At 36.9% G+C, this 15,743-nt stretch overlaps 1 protein-coding gene across 2 annotated transcripts in view; it reads left to right on the plus strand.

Annotated features, from left to right (window-relative positions):
• Positions 1 to 15,743, plus strand: part of LOC139963043 (dynein axonemal heavy chain 5-like) — a 63,589-nt gene that overhangs the window by 20,619 nt on the left and 27,227 nt on the right. For both annotated transcript variants that reach the window (XM_071963503.1, XM_071963504.1), the window contains 21 exons: positions 286 to 366; positions 859 to 1,263; positions 1,652 to 1,770; positions 2,518 to 2,817; positions 3,315 to 3,555; positions 3,906 to 4,105; positions 5,064 to 5,217; positions 5,518 to 5,784; positions 6,387 to 6,515; positions 6,848 to 7,066; positions 7,572 to 7,718; positions 8,626 to 8,798; positions 9,071 to 9,249; positions 9,640 to 9,827; positions 10,491 to 10,685; positions 11,622 to 11,756; positions 11,982 to 12,089; positions 12,523 to 12,634; positions 13,210 to 13,397; positions 14,527 to 14,769; positions 15,178 to 15,291. In XM_071963503.1, the coding sequence (XP_071819604.1) occupies positions 286 to 366; positions 859 to 1,263; positions 1,652 to 1,770; positions 2,518 to 2,817; positions 3,315 to 3,555; positions 3,906 to 4,105; positions 5,064 to 5,217; positions 5,518 to 5,784; positions 6,387 to 6,515; positions 6,848 to 7,066; positions 7,572 to 7,718; positions 8,626 to 8,798; positions 9,071 to 9,249; positions 9,640 to 9,827; positions 10,491 to 10,685; positions 11,622 to 11,756; positions 11,982 to 12,089; positions 12,523 to 12,634; positions 13,210 to 13,397; positions 14,527 to 14,769; positions 15,178 to 15,291 (3,897 nt within the window). The remainder of the gene's footprint in view (positions 1 to 285; positions 367 to 858; positions 1,264 to 1,651; positions 1,771 to 2,517; positions 2,818 to 3,314; positions 3,556 to 3,905; positions 4,106 to 5,063; positions 5,218 to 5,517; positions 5,785 to 6,386; positions 6,516 to 6,847; positions 7,067 to 7,571; positions 7,719 to 8,625; positions 8,799 to 9,070; positions 9,250 to 9,639; positions 9,828 to 10,490; positions 10,686 to 11,621; positions 11,757 to 11,981; positions 12,090 to 12,522; positions 12,635 to 13,209; positions 13,398 to 14,526; positions 14,770 to 15,177; positions 15,292 to 15,743) is intronic.

Below are 15,743 nucleotides of genomic sequence, written 5' to 3' on the forward strand. Positions count from 1 at the left end.
GATTAGTTTGTATACTGCCATAAGGAGGTCTTGAATAGCTTCACTCAGTTCTCGGAGCTGTGGAATGCTGTAACCAGTAGTTAGGGATCCAGATTAGTTTGTAGACTACCATGCAGTTTCTAATACCTCAAAATATGTAAGAAGTGTTTGATTTTATTGTGAAGAATTTCTTTAGAAGAATTACCTCTGTATGGAACCACAGTGATCATATTTGTGGTAGTTAAATGCTTCCTTGTACAAGATGTCTGAGTGAGATGTTTTACATTTGTGCTTTCTTATATGCAGGATCCACAGGAGAAGGTGAAAGAGTTTATGGCCAGTCAGCCACTCCTTACCGAGATTGAGGCTCAGATCAGGTATTATCAGGTACGTCAGCAGTCTTTTAACTATAAAGTATTAAGTGTTTATGAAACATGAAATTTGGTTAAAACTTAAAAGTAAACATATATCTTTATGTTAATAAAACAATAATAATTAGCAGTTACTTTTACGACGCTGAAGCGACCACAAAGGTGGGAGAAACCTGTAAGGGCTTATGGATTACAACTAACATGTCGAGTGGCATCTAATTCAACATTTTAACTCAAATTTGGAATCTTTTCAATTTAAAACATTATTTCAGATGGGAAAAACGTAGATTGCTCTTGGATGAAAAACCCACCTTTCTATGACCTGGCCGGGTATGGAACCCGGTTGCTAAGTCTCATTACCTCATTGCTAAGTCTCATCGCCTTTTTTGTCTCATTGCCTCTAATGCCACTCACTCGGCCACAATGATATGATGCTGTCCATATAATATCAAGTAGATGTGGCAATAATGCGATTAATTAATTAATTAAATTTTTTTGGTGTCCTTAGAGCTCTGAGCTGACCATCGAGGAGATCCCAGCCAGTCGTCGCATAGGTTCCGTCATTTGCCTCACCGACACCTTGAAAGGATCCTTGGTCGCCGAAGCCAGAGCCTGGAAGGTAGCATTCGGTAGAGCCCTTAACGGTAAAGCCAGCACCGACATGGAAGAGATCTTCGCCTTCATGGAAGATATGCAGAAACGTCTGGCTCGACCAATCAAAGATCTAGATGATGTCCGGGCAGCAATGGCCGCTCTGGAGGAGATTAGAGCCAACGAGATCAAGATCGACATGACCATCGGCCCCGTGGAGGAGTCATTCATGTTGCTGAACAAGTTTGAGCTTCACTTTCATGACGGGAATGCAGAGAAGGTGGACAGCCTCTCCTACAGCTGGAAGAACTTACATGCCCAGGTCAGTGGTATAACACAGGATTGATGTAACAAGGCTCACAGCAAATCAAGAATTTGAAAATTTGTGCCCTTTTGTCTTATTTTTGACAATGATGCATTCTGAGCATTGAATCTTTGATTTAGGACAAAATGTTATAGAAGCTCAGTAAGCACTGTCACGTATGTGAGAAAATAATATTTAGACCACATTGAGTGTTAGTATTTAATGTGGAGTGCCAATAGTGAAATATATGCTCTATGTATGGACATCTTTAATGTACAGTAACATAAAGTTGATCTTGTTAATGAATTAAGAGAAATTATGATATGCTTGAATTGAAGCAATCCAGTTTTTGCAGCTCAGTTCACTGTAAGGTTTTAACTAACCCATCGATCAAATGTCTTTACAGGCTCAGCAGGTCCAATTGCATCTTCTAACTATTCAACCGCAATTCAAATCAAACTTGTTGAAGGGAGTAGAAGCATATCACAAGGACTCTACAGATTTTGTTGGAGATTATACTGAAAGGTAAGAGGTCAAGGGTCAAGGGTATGAAATTATTGACATAGTACACATAAGGATAAGATGGCTGTTCTCATTAGCATCCCTGTGGTTTATAGTGCCGTTTTGCTCACTGTTATCAACATAAATTCGAAGTAATACCATTATCCCTAAAAATCCAAACTTATTTTCAAAATAATTTGACCCAGCATCTTTCAATTTGGTTTTCCTTCACATTTTATTAAGTGCTCATATGAGTGTGTTATTAAACTGAAGAGTGCATGTTCTGTAATAGATTATTATTCTTATGAATATACACTTGCCTGTAGCAATACCTTATGTAAAATGCGAAAGCTATAAGAGCTCAACAAAACCAAATGATATACATCTACATGAATGAATTTTTAACATTTCCAGAGGCTCAATTGAATATTCTTGCACCCAGTTGGGACAATATTTTATATACTGTAGTGTCATGTCCCGCTTCAGAGCACTTGTTTTGTCAGTACGAGCAGTATGAATTATCATGTTTCTATCAGATCTAGGTTAGGAACTGTTTGTACTGTCAATACCAGTGCTTTGAGAGCATGATATTGGAGTACAGTTTAGAGAGGTATTAGCATTAGGAAATTGTCCCAACTGGCTGATTCTTAAGAGGTTCTTATGAATATTCGTTTGCACGTAACCGTACCTTATATAAAATACAAAAGCTATAGGAGCTTAACAGAGCTAACTGATATACCACTACATGAATGAATTTTTAAACATTTCCAGAGGCCCAATGGTCCAAGGCATCGCTCCCAGAGAAGCCAGTGATCGTTTGCAGGTTTATCAAGCCCAGTTTGATGAGCTGTGGGCCAAGTTCCTCACTTACTCTGGTGGTGAACAGCTGTTTGGACTCCCGGTCACAGAGTACCCAGACCTGCAGAGAATCAAGAGAGAGTTTACACTTCTACAGAAGCTCTACTCACTCTATAACAATGTCATCGACAGTGTGGACGGCTACTATGACATACCCTGGGTGGAGGTCGATATCGAAAAAATCAACCAAGAATTGATGGACTTTCAAAATAAGTGAGTAGTGAGTGGATACGGTTATGTTACCCAGGATTAGTGTACATGGAAAATTTCTGAGTGAAGATTGATTTCTTGTTATCATTGATTGGTTTATCATGTAAGACAAGCCAGTGGGGCTACAGTTATGTGTTAATTTGTGGCAATGTGTTCAGAATGTTATGCTTGATTAAGATGTATGCAAACCAAATTTTGTAGTGTTACAGTTGTTGCATCCGGTATCTAATGGTATGGAAGAAAATAATCTTAAGATTTAACATTGAAGAGATAATAACAAAAGATGTTGTTACCTCAGTTGGTCAGTACTTAATAGAGGATATGGGTTCAACACGAATGATAAATGCTTGGAATCTCAGTACTTAAAAAAGAATTATGTGAAAGGAAAATAAGTTATGAAACTGTGTCAGCTTGTAAATTTACATATAAGGTTTTTTCTTTGAACTTCATTCATGTTCAAACTATGTTACCTCTACACTTCTCTGTGTTTGCTTGATTAGATGCCGTAAGTTACCAAAGGCTCTGAAGGAGTGGCAGGCTTTCCTTGACCTCAAGAAGAAGATTGATGATTTCAACGAGTGCTGCCCTCTATTGGAGATGATGTCCAACAAGGCTATGATGACACGTCACTGGGATCGCTTAGCTCAGATCACTGGGCATACCTTCGACGTAGAGTCCGATGGATTCCTGCTGAAAAACATTATGATGGCCCCTATACTGCCTAATAAAGAAGATATTGAGGTAATGTATATTGAATCATTTACACTAGTTTCTGATGTATGTATATATGCAAGTTTCAAACATTTTAAGGTACAGAAAATTACTGCTTTCTAAGTAAATAGAGTGTCCTATGTTGTAACCTTGTTTGTATAAATGATTGGAAAATATTTGTGATGACTAGATAATATCTGGTACTTGTGTGAGTATACATTATATTGACATCACTGCTTTTTAAAACTGTGTGGCCAGACAAATAATAGTTCTGCTGTTTTATGATGAACTGGACATCTGTTACATAGCAGGTTTGAAAGTGTTATTAGTATGATAGAAGTCTCCTGATGATGTATTACATTTATTTCTATCTCGTACAGGATATCTGCATCTCGGCTGTGAAGGAGAAGGACATTGAGGCTAAATTAAAGCAAGTTGTTGCAGAGTGGAGTGCTCAGGATTTCTTCTTTGGTCAGTTCAAGTCCAGAGGTGAATTAATGTTAAAGGGTGATACAACAGGAGAAACCATCTCAGCTATGGAGGACAGTTTGATGGTCTTAGCTTCACTCATGAGTAACAGGTAAAGACTTGTCATGATCGTGAAAGATATTTCACCAGTCTGGGGAGGATAGGGAATCAACTGGTTACTGTAAAAGATATATAGAAAGCCAGGTATGAGCTATCATCCATTCTAGTGTTCTGTAGTATTATACTGATGCTATGATCCATTCTAGTGTTTTATAGTATCATTCTGATGCTATCATCCAGTCTAGTGGTTTATTATATCATGCTGATGCTATCATCCATGCTAGTGTTTTATTGTGTCGTGCTGATACTATCATTCATTCTAGTGTTTATATAGTATCATACTGAGGCTATCATCCATTCTAGTGTTTAATAACATCATGCTGAGGCTATCATACATTCCAGTGTTTAATAACATCATGCTGAGGCTATCATCCATTGCAGTTTTTCATAGTATCATGCTGATGCTATCATCCATTCTAGTGATTTATTGTATCATTCTAATCTTACGATCCATTCTAGTGTTTTATAGTATCATACTAATGCTATCGGCTAGTGTTTTATTGTACCGTGCTGATGCTATCATCCATTCTAGTGTTTAATAACATCATGCTGAGGCTATCATACATTCCAGTGTTTAATAACATCATGCTGAGGCTATCATCCATTGCAGTTTTTCATAGTATCATGCTGATGCTATCCATTCTAGTGATTTATTGTATCATTCTAATCTTACGATCCATTCTAGTGTTTTATAGTATTATACTAATGCTATCGGCTAGTGTTTTATTGTACCGTGCTGATGCTATCATCCATTCTAGTGTTTTATAGTATCATGCTGATGCTATCATCCATTCTAGTGTTTTATAGTATCATGCTGATGCTATCATCCATTCTAGTGTTTTATAGTATCATTCTGATGCTATCATCCATTCTATTGTTTTATTGTATCATGCTGATGCTATCATCCATTCTAGTGTTCTACATTCCTATACTTGATGCTATTTTTGTAGGTATAATGCTCCTTTCAAGCCTGATATTCAGAAGTGGGTTCAGAAGTTGTCTAATACTACTGAGATAATTGAAAACTGGATGACAGTACAGAACCTCTGGGTCTATCTGGAAGCTGTCTTTGTTGGAGGTGATATTGCTAAACAGCTCCCTCAGGTAAAGCTTTGTATGATAGTTCGTATTTGCTAATCATTCCATCAAAGCTGTTCGGTCCTTTTTTGGAGTATTTTTATGCAAATAAAATCTCATATTCTCATAATGAAATTAAAAAGAATAGCAATTGTATTTCATCCCTCTCTGCAGTTGCTCGCCAGGCTACCGAAATAATCAACTTGGAGATAAAAATGTATTTACAAGTTTTCAAGAGTTAAAACTTATAGTGAGCTTTCAATCCTATTTTAAGAAGATGACTGGGTACATTTCGTATATCTCTCTTAAAACTGTTTGATTCTCCAGGAAGCCAAACGGTTCAGTAACATTGACAAGTCTTGGGTGAAGATCATGCAACGAGCACACGAGAATCCCAACGTAGTCCAGTGTTGTGTCGGTGACGACACTCTCTCACAGCTACTGCCCCATCTCCTCGAACAACTGGAGATTTGTCAGAAATCACTGACAGGTTATCTGGAGAAGAAGCGTCTCATCTTTCCACGGTTCTTCTTCGTCTCTGATCCTGCTCTGCTGGAGATTCTTGGTCAGGCTTCTGACTCTCACACCATCCAGGTAATTGTTTAATCATCTCACCTCGTCGATATTATCTACTTTAATCCCATCTCAGCATTTTGTGTTTAGCCAATCAAAGTTGTGGTTTGCAATCCTAAAATCATACTCTCTAGATGTATAACAGTGATCTGTGAAAACCCATCAAAGAGAAATCAAGATTTGCTTGCCCCAGTTCATAATGTGACAATGCAGCTATTTGAGGTTAACTTAAGATTTAACACTGTTGAATCTTGAGAGGCATGTCTGTGTTCCAATTCTCTGTTCTATCCCAATGTCAATAAGCTACTGGACAACCCCTGCGACAGGTCTTACAGTGATTCAGGTGCAATGTCCTCAGCTGTAGTTAAGTTTCACTCTATTTGTGTAGTTTATTCTGTTTCAAAATTCAAGAGTAGTGGGAGCTATAAACAGTCAGTGTGGTTACACACCAAAACCCAAAAAGTGAAGGTCTTGTTAAGACTTGAAGTAAGCATAGACTAGTGGCACTTTTCGTAATCATATTTTAGACATAAAACTGTAGAGACGCACCCAAAACTGATCTTTCTTGGTTTGCACATAAACATCTGCTGTAATAAGGTATCTATATTTCATTTCATTTACAGGCTCATTTAGAGGGTCTGTTTGATAATGTGAAAACTGTGGATTTCCATGAGAAGAATTATGATCAGATCCTAGCAGTCAGCTCCAGAGAGAATGAAAAGATTGATCTTAGCCCTCCAGTAATGGCTCAGGTAAGCATGATCAGGAAGAAAGCCATGTCACCATGGTAACTAACAAGTAAGCTATGTTACCATGCTAACTAACAAGTAGCCCATTTTACCATGGTTATTATGGTACACACTGCGCGCAGTCATATTTCGTTATCACAGAAAACTTCAGGATTAGTAGTAAACATTTAAGCCTGCATTTGATCGTGATTGTTTACGTTAAACGTCAGTTTTGAATTATGCAAATCAATTCCTTCCGACTATAGAGGAATATGTTTTTTTTGTTCTAATCTTGTCTTGAATTATCTATTGGCTGTTTCCAATGTGTATTTGCTTCATTATGATTATTCAACCAGGGTAATGTCGAGTTATGGCTCGGTCAACTACGAACCACCGTCCTTAAGTCCATCCATGGAATCATCAGGACCGCTTACATAGCTCTGCAAGATAAGGAGAACTTTAATCTGGTCGAGTTCCAGAATACGTACGCAGCACAAGTTGGTTTGTTGGGAATACAGATGTTGTGGACCAGAGACAGCGAGGATGCACTCAAGAATGCCCGCTCGGATAGAAAGGTTGGTAACATTACTTTGTGCATCAATTTTGATGTGAGATGAGAATGCTAGAATTTGGGAAACAGTTTGGCTTACATAATTGATTAAAGTGGATGTCTGTTCATGAAAGTTTATCATGTTAATCTGTCTTATGACTGATATTGCGGTATTTTCAGGGCGGGATAATCATAAAATGCTACCTTGCGCTTTTGTATCCATGCATGCAAGTGTTACCCGAAAGAGTCGCCTATCAGAGGATGTACTGCTGACTATTTTGCAAGGTTCTTGCACGATTGGGGTGGTTAAAATGTTTTTCTCAGCTCATCTCCATTTTGTCATGTCTCCAACTTTTCAACTGTAGAGTACTTGGTGCTATTCATCTAGTCGTCAAACAAAGTTTTTAATATGGCAACTGAATTCTGAATTCTTTTCTTTAATTAATTAAAATGCATTGATGGAATTTTCTATAATGTTTGAAGGATGATCATGCTTAGTTTCTCTCTTTGTTCTGTTGTTTTAAATCTAGATCATGGCTAATACCAACCAATATTTCCTGGACATCTTAAATCTCTTGATCGATGTTACTACTCAAGACCTGACAAAGTACGAGAGGACAAAGTTTGAGACCCTGGTTACCATCCACGTCCACCAGAGAGATATCTTTGATGATTTGGTACGGAGACTCATAATTCAGATTGAGATTTATTTTGTAATGACGTATTTATATATGTAAATCATTTCTTAATTGGAGACAAGTGCCAGATGGGTTCCCTGATACTTTTACCTTAGATTCTCCATTATTTAGTATTGTTTTAAAATTTGATTGGGACAATTAAGGTAAGCAAGAGGTATTACTTGCTGCAAAAATTAATGTATAAAGTTTGCCCGATAGAAAGTGTAAAGCTGTAGACCTATGAAATTAACATACATTTTTATGAGTTGAATGAGTTGTAATCATCTCATCAATCACCACAGTTCTTTGCTTCTTGTACTTCATAGTGTTAATCGACACACTAAGCAGTCATTTCTTTTCTGTAAAAATGTATGTAACCTAACCATGTTATATTACCCAAGTATCATTCGATAAAGTTGTGATTAAGTAAGATTGGATTACATCTCTTTGATATTCTGTTAGTGGTAGTCATCCAATCAATATGAAGACACAGAAGAATAATCCATTGAATCACATAATACATTGTTTCCTCCCTTTCAGGTCCGAATGCACATCAAGTCACAGAATGACTTTGAGTGGAATCACATATGACATTAATTCCTTCCTTTCATGTCCGAATGCACATCAATATGAAGATAAAGATGAATAATCCATTGAACCACATATTACATTGCTTCCTTCTATCAGGTTTTAATGCACATCAAGTCACAGAATGACTTTGAGTGGAAATTACATATGACATTAATTCCTTCCTTTCATGTCCGAATGCACATCAATATGAAGGTAAAGATGAATAATCCATTGAATCACATATGACATTGCTTCCTTCCTTTCAGGTCCAAATGCACATCAAATCTCAGAATGACTTTGAGTGGAATCACATATGATATTGTTTCCTTCCCTTCAGGTCCGAATGCACATCAAATCTCAGAATGACTTTGAGTGGTTAAAGCAGTCTCGTTTCTACTTCAATGAAGACACAGATCAGTGTGTGGTTTCCATCACTGATGTAGATTTCATCTACCAGAATGAACCGGTAGGATGCACGGATCGTCTGGTCATTACACCTCTTACTGATAGGTAAGCAAAGCCTTCATTATTTTATATTAATCATTATTTTATATTAATGCAAGAAAGAAAGGTCTATTTGGAATATTTCCTTTACTTTTATCCTTCTCCTTACCCCTCTTCCATCCCCCTCACCTTGCATTCCCACCCCTCCCTCTACCCTTTCCACACTCAATCTATCAGTTGCACAATGTTTCTCATTACCTTGTACTGATTTCTAATGTGCTTGTTTTCCTGAAATATTCAGACTTGATAAATGTCCTTGTTATGTTGTTCTCAATCAGGTGTTACATCACCCTAGCTCAGGCTCTTGGTATGAGTATGGGGGGAGCACCAGCTGGTCCCGCTGGGACGGGTAAGACAGAGACCACCAAGGACATGGGTAAAGCTCTGGGCAAGTATGTGGTGGTCTTCAACTGCTCCGATCAAATGGACTTTAGAGGTCTCGGAAGAATCTATAAAGGTGAGGCAACATTTAAACAAGTTGGAAAAATCAGTGAACAGAGAACAGGTCATTATGTAGTCTTGTCAATAAGAGACAATGGATATTAACATATATGTTGTCAAAATGTAGAAGAAAATTTAATTTATTTATGTGTTACTGTTCCTAGTTCTGGTCTGTTTTATCTATAAATTAGTGATGGATAAAACTTGTTTCAATAACTACATGTTTTTCTGTATTGAAATATAAACAGTAGCAATTTTTATATCTCTTTTTAGATGGTTTTGACAAATATATTTACTTAATGTAATAATGATGCATGTTTTATTTAACATAGATTTGTTTACCCATTTTTTTCGTCCACATTTTGTTTAATAACCACCGTCTCTTCATATATATCTCGTCTGTTAGGACTGGCCCAGTCTGGTTCCTGGGGTTGTTTTGATGAGTTTAATCGCATTGAGCTTCCTGTACTCTCAGTCGCCGCTCAGCAGATCGCCATTGTCCTCACTTGCAAGAAGGAACGGAAACCTAACTTCATCTTCACCGACGGCGACAATGTCAGCATGGATCCGGAGTTTGGTATCTTCTTGACTATGGTAGGTTTAAGCTGCTTCTTTCTTCCAGCCAGTTGGGACATTTTCCTGATGCCAATACCTCTCTAAACTGTACTCCAATATCATGCTTCAGAGCACTGGTATTGACAGTACAGATAGTTCCTAACCTTGATCTGATAGAAACATGATATTAGTACTGCTCGTACTGACAATACGAGTGCTCTGAAACAGGACATGACACTGCAGTATAGAAAAAAATTGTCCCAACTGGGTGTTCTTTCAATTAAAACTATGAATTAACATGATCTTCATTCCTTGGTTGTCAAGTCTATGAATAAACATTATTTTCACATTTTCCATGTCAAATACTTGCATATATCCTCAGTTTGTTATTTTCTTGACTATGGTAGGTTTAAAATTTCTTATTTTATTAAAACTATTAATAAACATGAGTTTCAGTCTTTGGATGTAGGACACATTGAAAATGGATATGATCAGGGTCTTTTTTTTTTTCTAAATCTATAAGTAGATGTATGATGATTTATTATTTTACCGATAATAAATCTATTGAGGAAAGAAGTGAATTTTTAAAAACTATTTTTTATAAACTTATTTTAATTGATTAAATATTTAATTAAGTAAGAGTAAGTTTCTTCTATATAACCAATACCCAATCTAAGTGTGTGTTTTGTTTGACCGCTTTAGAATCCTGGCTACGCTGGACGTCAAGAATTGCCAGAGAATCTGAAGATCCAGTTCCGTACCGTGGCTATGATGGTACCAGACAGACAGATTATTATCAGGGTCAAGTTAGCCAGCTGTGGTTTCCAAGGAAACATGCTATTGGCTCGTAAATTCTTCACTCTCTACAAGCTATGTGAGGAACAGTTGACCAAACAGGTAAGAAGAAGATATACACAAAGTTAATATTACAAGTATCATGTGCTCTCTCTTATTGCATTGCCCTCTTATTTATTGTATGTGACATGGTGTGAGAAAGATAAACAAATCTTTGCAAACCTTAGTGAATGTTCCTTAGTTATATAATAAATTATGATTCAAAACGTGACATTTATCTGTGAGGTTAGTCATTCTAGTACTCATTGTATATGTATTTTTAGTACAGAAAGTTTTTCTGCAGCATTTCCTCAATGCGTGAGTCATTGCAAATTGACGTATGCCAGTACATTTCCCTTACAAACTGTTTTGTTGCTTGGAATCGCTGACATTTGAAATACAATACTAACAGTTTATTTATTGCATAGATTGGAATACTCAAGAACTACTGAATGGCATATTGTCAAAAAAATAAAAATTGTGATTTTGGAACATTTAGATCCTTCTGTTACTGCTGAAAGGTGACAGTAAACACAAAAAAATATGGTTTAGTTTGGTACATATGAAGTCTGTGTCCCTATGTAATTTATTTCTATACATGACATGTTCAGAAATCCTCTCTTCATCCTTGATTCAGTTCCATTATGACTTTTGCAACAAACTATGGTTTAGTTTTGTACATATGAAGTCTGTGTCCCTATGTAGTTTATTTTTGTTCATGACATGTACAGATATACTCTCTTCATCCTTGATTCAGGTCCATTTATGACTTAGCAACAAACTATGGTTTAGTTTCATACATATGAAGTCTGTGTCCCTATGTAGTTTATTTTTGTTCATGACATGTACAGATATACTCTCTTCATCCTTGATTCAGGTCCATTTATGACTTAGCAACAAACTATGGTTTAGTTTCGTACATATGAAGTCTGTGTCCCTATGTAGTTTATTTCTATACATGATATGTCAGTGAGTATCCTATCTTTGTCCTTCATTCAGGTCCATTATGACTTTGGTCTTCGTAACATCTTATCCGTCCTACGTACTCTGGGAGCTTTCAAGAGAGCTAATCCACAGGACAGCGAAAACACCATTGTGATGAGAGTTTTGAGGGACATGAATTTATCAAAACTGGTAGGTTTTACTATGACTCTTAACTGTGTCTTTTTTTTTCAATATTTTTACGTTTAACCAGATTTGGATCCAGTGTAGCTTATCCATATTGAAAATAATACATAATTCTGTGCCTTTCCATATTGAGTAGTTGAATTATCATTTCGATATTGTAATATTGCCAATGTTGCTCAGTATAAATTATACTTCCTGACTTTGTTCTATTTCTCCATCTTCTGTTTGTAGGTTGATGAAGATGAACCCTTGTTTCTGTCTTTGATTGATGATTTGTTCCCTGGTATGACTCTGGACAAGGCTGGTTACCCGGATATAGAGGCAGCTATTGAGAAACAGGTCAGTTAACATCAATTTCAGCTGTATTCTGTATTTATTTAATCCACGTTGTTAAAAACTCTCCATTCTAATCATGCTGACATCTTGTTTGGCTTACAAGATATTTATAACTTGTTACTTCCTTCACAGGTTTATATAGTCATATATTTAGTCATTATATAGTCATTATATAGTCATAAACATAATCACTTTTATGAACTATATTCTCGGCCAATCTTTCAGAAATGATGAATAGTTTGGTCATGTGACTGCTACTACTCTACCTGTAAATATTATTGTATTATAAAGTTTTAATAGTAAATTTTACCTTACCCTACCCTACCTTACCCTACCTTACCTTACCCTACCCTAACTTACCCTAACCTATCTTAACTTAACCTATCTTAACTTAACCTATCTTAACTTAACTTAACTTATCTTATTTATCTTACAGGTCATGGAAGCAGGTTTGGTCCATCATGATCCATGGGTCCTAAAACTGATTCAGCTTTATGAGACCCAACGCGTCAGGCACGGCATGATGGCCTTGGGCCCCAGTGGAGCTGGTACGTAGCTATGATACTACACCTTATATATAGAATGACACTGTACCGTATGAGAGCCAGTCAGAGATAATCAATGTGCACCAGAAATCAATCAAGATTGATACCTTTAACTGATGATAGATGGGAACGACAAAAAGGAGTTTAACCCCTGATCGACCTCGCGAGAGGTCCTATGGAGAATAATAGTATTGTTTTTATAGAATAGACACTTTTTTTCTTTTTTTGGGGGGGGGGGGTGGGAAGAGATAATTCTAGAAGTATTTATACTCATTTTGTGTGTGTCTTACTCTTGTTGGGTTAGGTAAGAAGTGATTTAATGTAGTACTAATAGCACTATAGTCTTTTTGAAGCAAGTCCAATTTCTGTCTATGAGAAATTAAAATTGTACAGTTTATCACCTTTCAATGTGAATCAAGTGTGTGACTTGTATGTGAAGGAACAAGTATTCCTGTATCCATATTTTAATGTGATAGGATGTGGCTAGGATGTTGCTCAAAGTTGTGAATTAATATAGTGTGGTATTAGCATGAGCCCAATCTAGTTCTGACTTCATTTACGTCTTCATCCATCTACAGGTAAAACATTCTGCATCCACATCCTAATGAAGGCTATGGGTGATTGTGGTGCTACTCATAGGGAGATGAGAATGAACCCTAAAGCTATTACAGCACCTCAGATGTTTGGTAGGCTGGATGTAGCTACCAATGACTGGACCGATGGGATCTTCTCTACTCTCTGGAGGAAAACTCTCAAAGCCAAAAAGGTCTGTAGCAGAATTATAATCAATCTTCACTTGTACTCAAGCCCCAGACATTACTGCTAGACCCACAAATATGATCTTCACTTTTATTCAAGCTCCAGACATTACTGCTAAACCCACAAATATGATCTTCACTTGTATTCAAGCTCAAGACATTACTGCTAGACCCACAAATATGATATTCATTTTTACTCATGGTCCCAGACATTACTGCTATACCCACAAATATGATCTTCACTTTTATTCAAGCTCTAGACATTACTGCTAAACCCAAAAATATGATCATCACTTGTATTCAAGCTCAAGACATTACTGCTAGACCCACAAATATGATATTCATTATTACTCATGGTCCCAGACATTACTGCTAGACCCACAAATATGATGTTCACTTTTATTCAAGCTCTATATATTACTGCTAGACCCACAAATATTATCTTCACTTGTAGATGTCAATTGTCATTGTAAACTACCCTAATTGAAATTGTGGTAATTCTTCTTAGTGTTAGTTTTGTACATATTACTGGATTTGAATGTTGACTGGTGGTCTGAGTCTGTGGTTATGTGTATGTATTTATATTGTTAGCAATTGCTTACACATATAGTACATAGAAAGACACATAAATAAAATAATGGTTGGTAACAGCAATGATGGCAGAATTCCTTTTGAATTCCTTTTACGTTTTGCACAGTTTATAATGGGATATGAATATGGGATAGAGCTTTGTGGTCAAGTGGTTAAGGCAGCGGACTTGTGATCTGAGGATTGCCGGTTCGAGTCCTGGCAAGATCATTGCCTTGTGTCCTTGGGCAAGGAACTTTATCTACATTACCTCTCTTCACCCAGGTGTATAAATGGGGACCTGTGAGATAAAACTGTCAACTGGGCGCTGTTTAGCTGCTGCCATGTGGAGGGATTGTCTCTATGTTTGACAGGTTATCCTTGACCGGGGTAATATTGTGATTGTTAGGCGCTTCTGACGACACTTGTGTCATAGTGGCACGGTATAAATGTACATTATTATTATCATGATTATTATGATGTCGTGTTTATATGGCAGGGGAAGAGTTGGATGATTTGAATGAGCAGGAGATGACAGAAGTACCTGTCCTTTTTGTTTTCTTTGTACAGGGAGAGCACATATGGATTGTCCTTGATGGTCCTGTAGATGCTATCTGGATTGAGAATCTCAACAGCGTGCTGGACGACAATAAGACACTGACCCTGGCTAATGGTGATCGTATCCCCATGGCTCCTAACTGTAAGGTTGTCTTTGAGCCTCACAACATTGATAATGCCTCCCCTGCTACTGTATCCAGGAATGGTATGGTTTACATGAGCTCGTCTGTTATGGACTGGGAACCAATTCTGAGGGTGAGTTTCAAGAGTGAACTCTTCCTGTTAACGAACTCTTCGAACCCGTTTTGTAGCTATTATGTCTGAATATGGATTCTAAGAACAGAGGACAATAAATCATGATGTACTCTTTACTGTGTATATTGAATGTATAAATATCTATATAGGCAGGTACAAGTCACTCCAAGATTAATGTATGTCGTCCAGTTACAGAATTGTTGACAATTGACAATTCATAATCATGGACATTATATGAATCTAAGAGACTGACTTCAGTCAGCTTGCGGCTTTGATAAGCCAATGATGGCTTCTTCACACGTTCCTGCTTGCAGGAGGATCTAAAATACAAACATACATACAAGCATCTAAATAACAGAGATGATTGGTACTTCCTTGTGATGACGTTATTATATGTTTTGTTTATAGGGCTGGTTGAATACAAGACCAGTAAGCCAGCAGGAGGTTCTGATGTCTTTGTTTGAGAGTACCTTTAAAAACCTCTTCAATTTCTGCATGCAGTCACTCTTTCCAAAGATGGAGGTAGGTGAAAGATAGAGATACTTTAATGTTCCGTATTTGAAAGTGCAAACTGTTGGGTGCTTTAATGCAGTCAGGTAGATGGTACTTGGTGTGACAGAAAAATAGGTCAAGAGACCAGTGTGTGTCTTTTGCATATATGTGTGTTTAAGAAACCACTTGAAAGAAAAATGACTGCAATGTTATATATTTAACTAACCACAGTTAATAGCTAACCACGGTTAACAACTAACCATGGTTAATAACTAACCATGATTAATAAACATCCACTGTCAATAACTAACTGTGGTTACTAACTAATCATGGTTAATAACTAACCATGGTTAATAAATTAAGCATGGTTAATAACTCACCACAGCTTATAACTTACCACAGCTAATAACTAACCATGGTCAGTCATATTAGGGTTATACTGGAATACCGTCAGTATTCTGTAAGTCAAAATGCAAACTATA

Source organism: Apostichopus japonicus, chromosome 21 (assembly GCF_037975245.1).
Source record: "Apostichopus japonicus isolate 1M-3 chromosome 21, ASM3797524v1, whole genome shotgun sequence".
Taxonomy (NCBI): Eukaryota; Metazoa; Echinodermata; class Holothuroidea; order Aspidochirotida; family Stichopodidae; genus Apostichopus; species Apostichopus japonicus.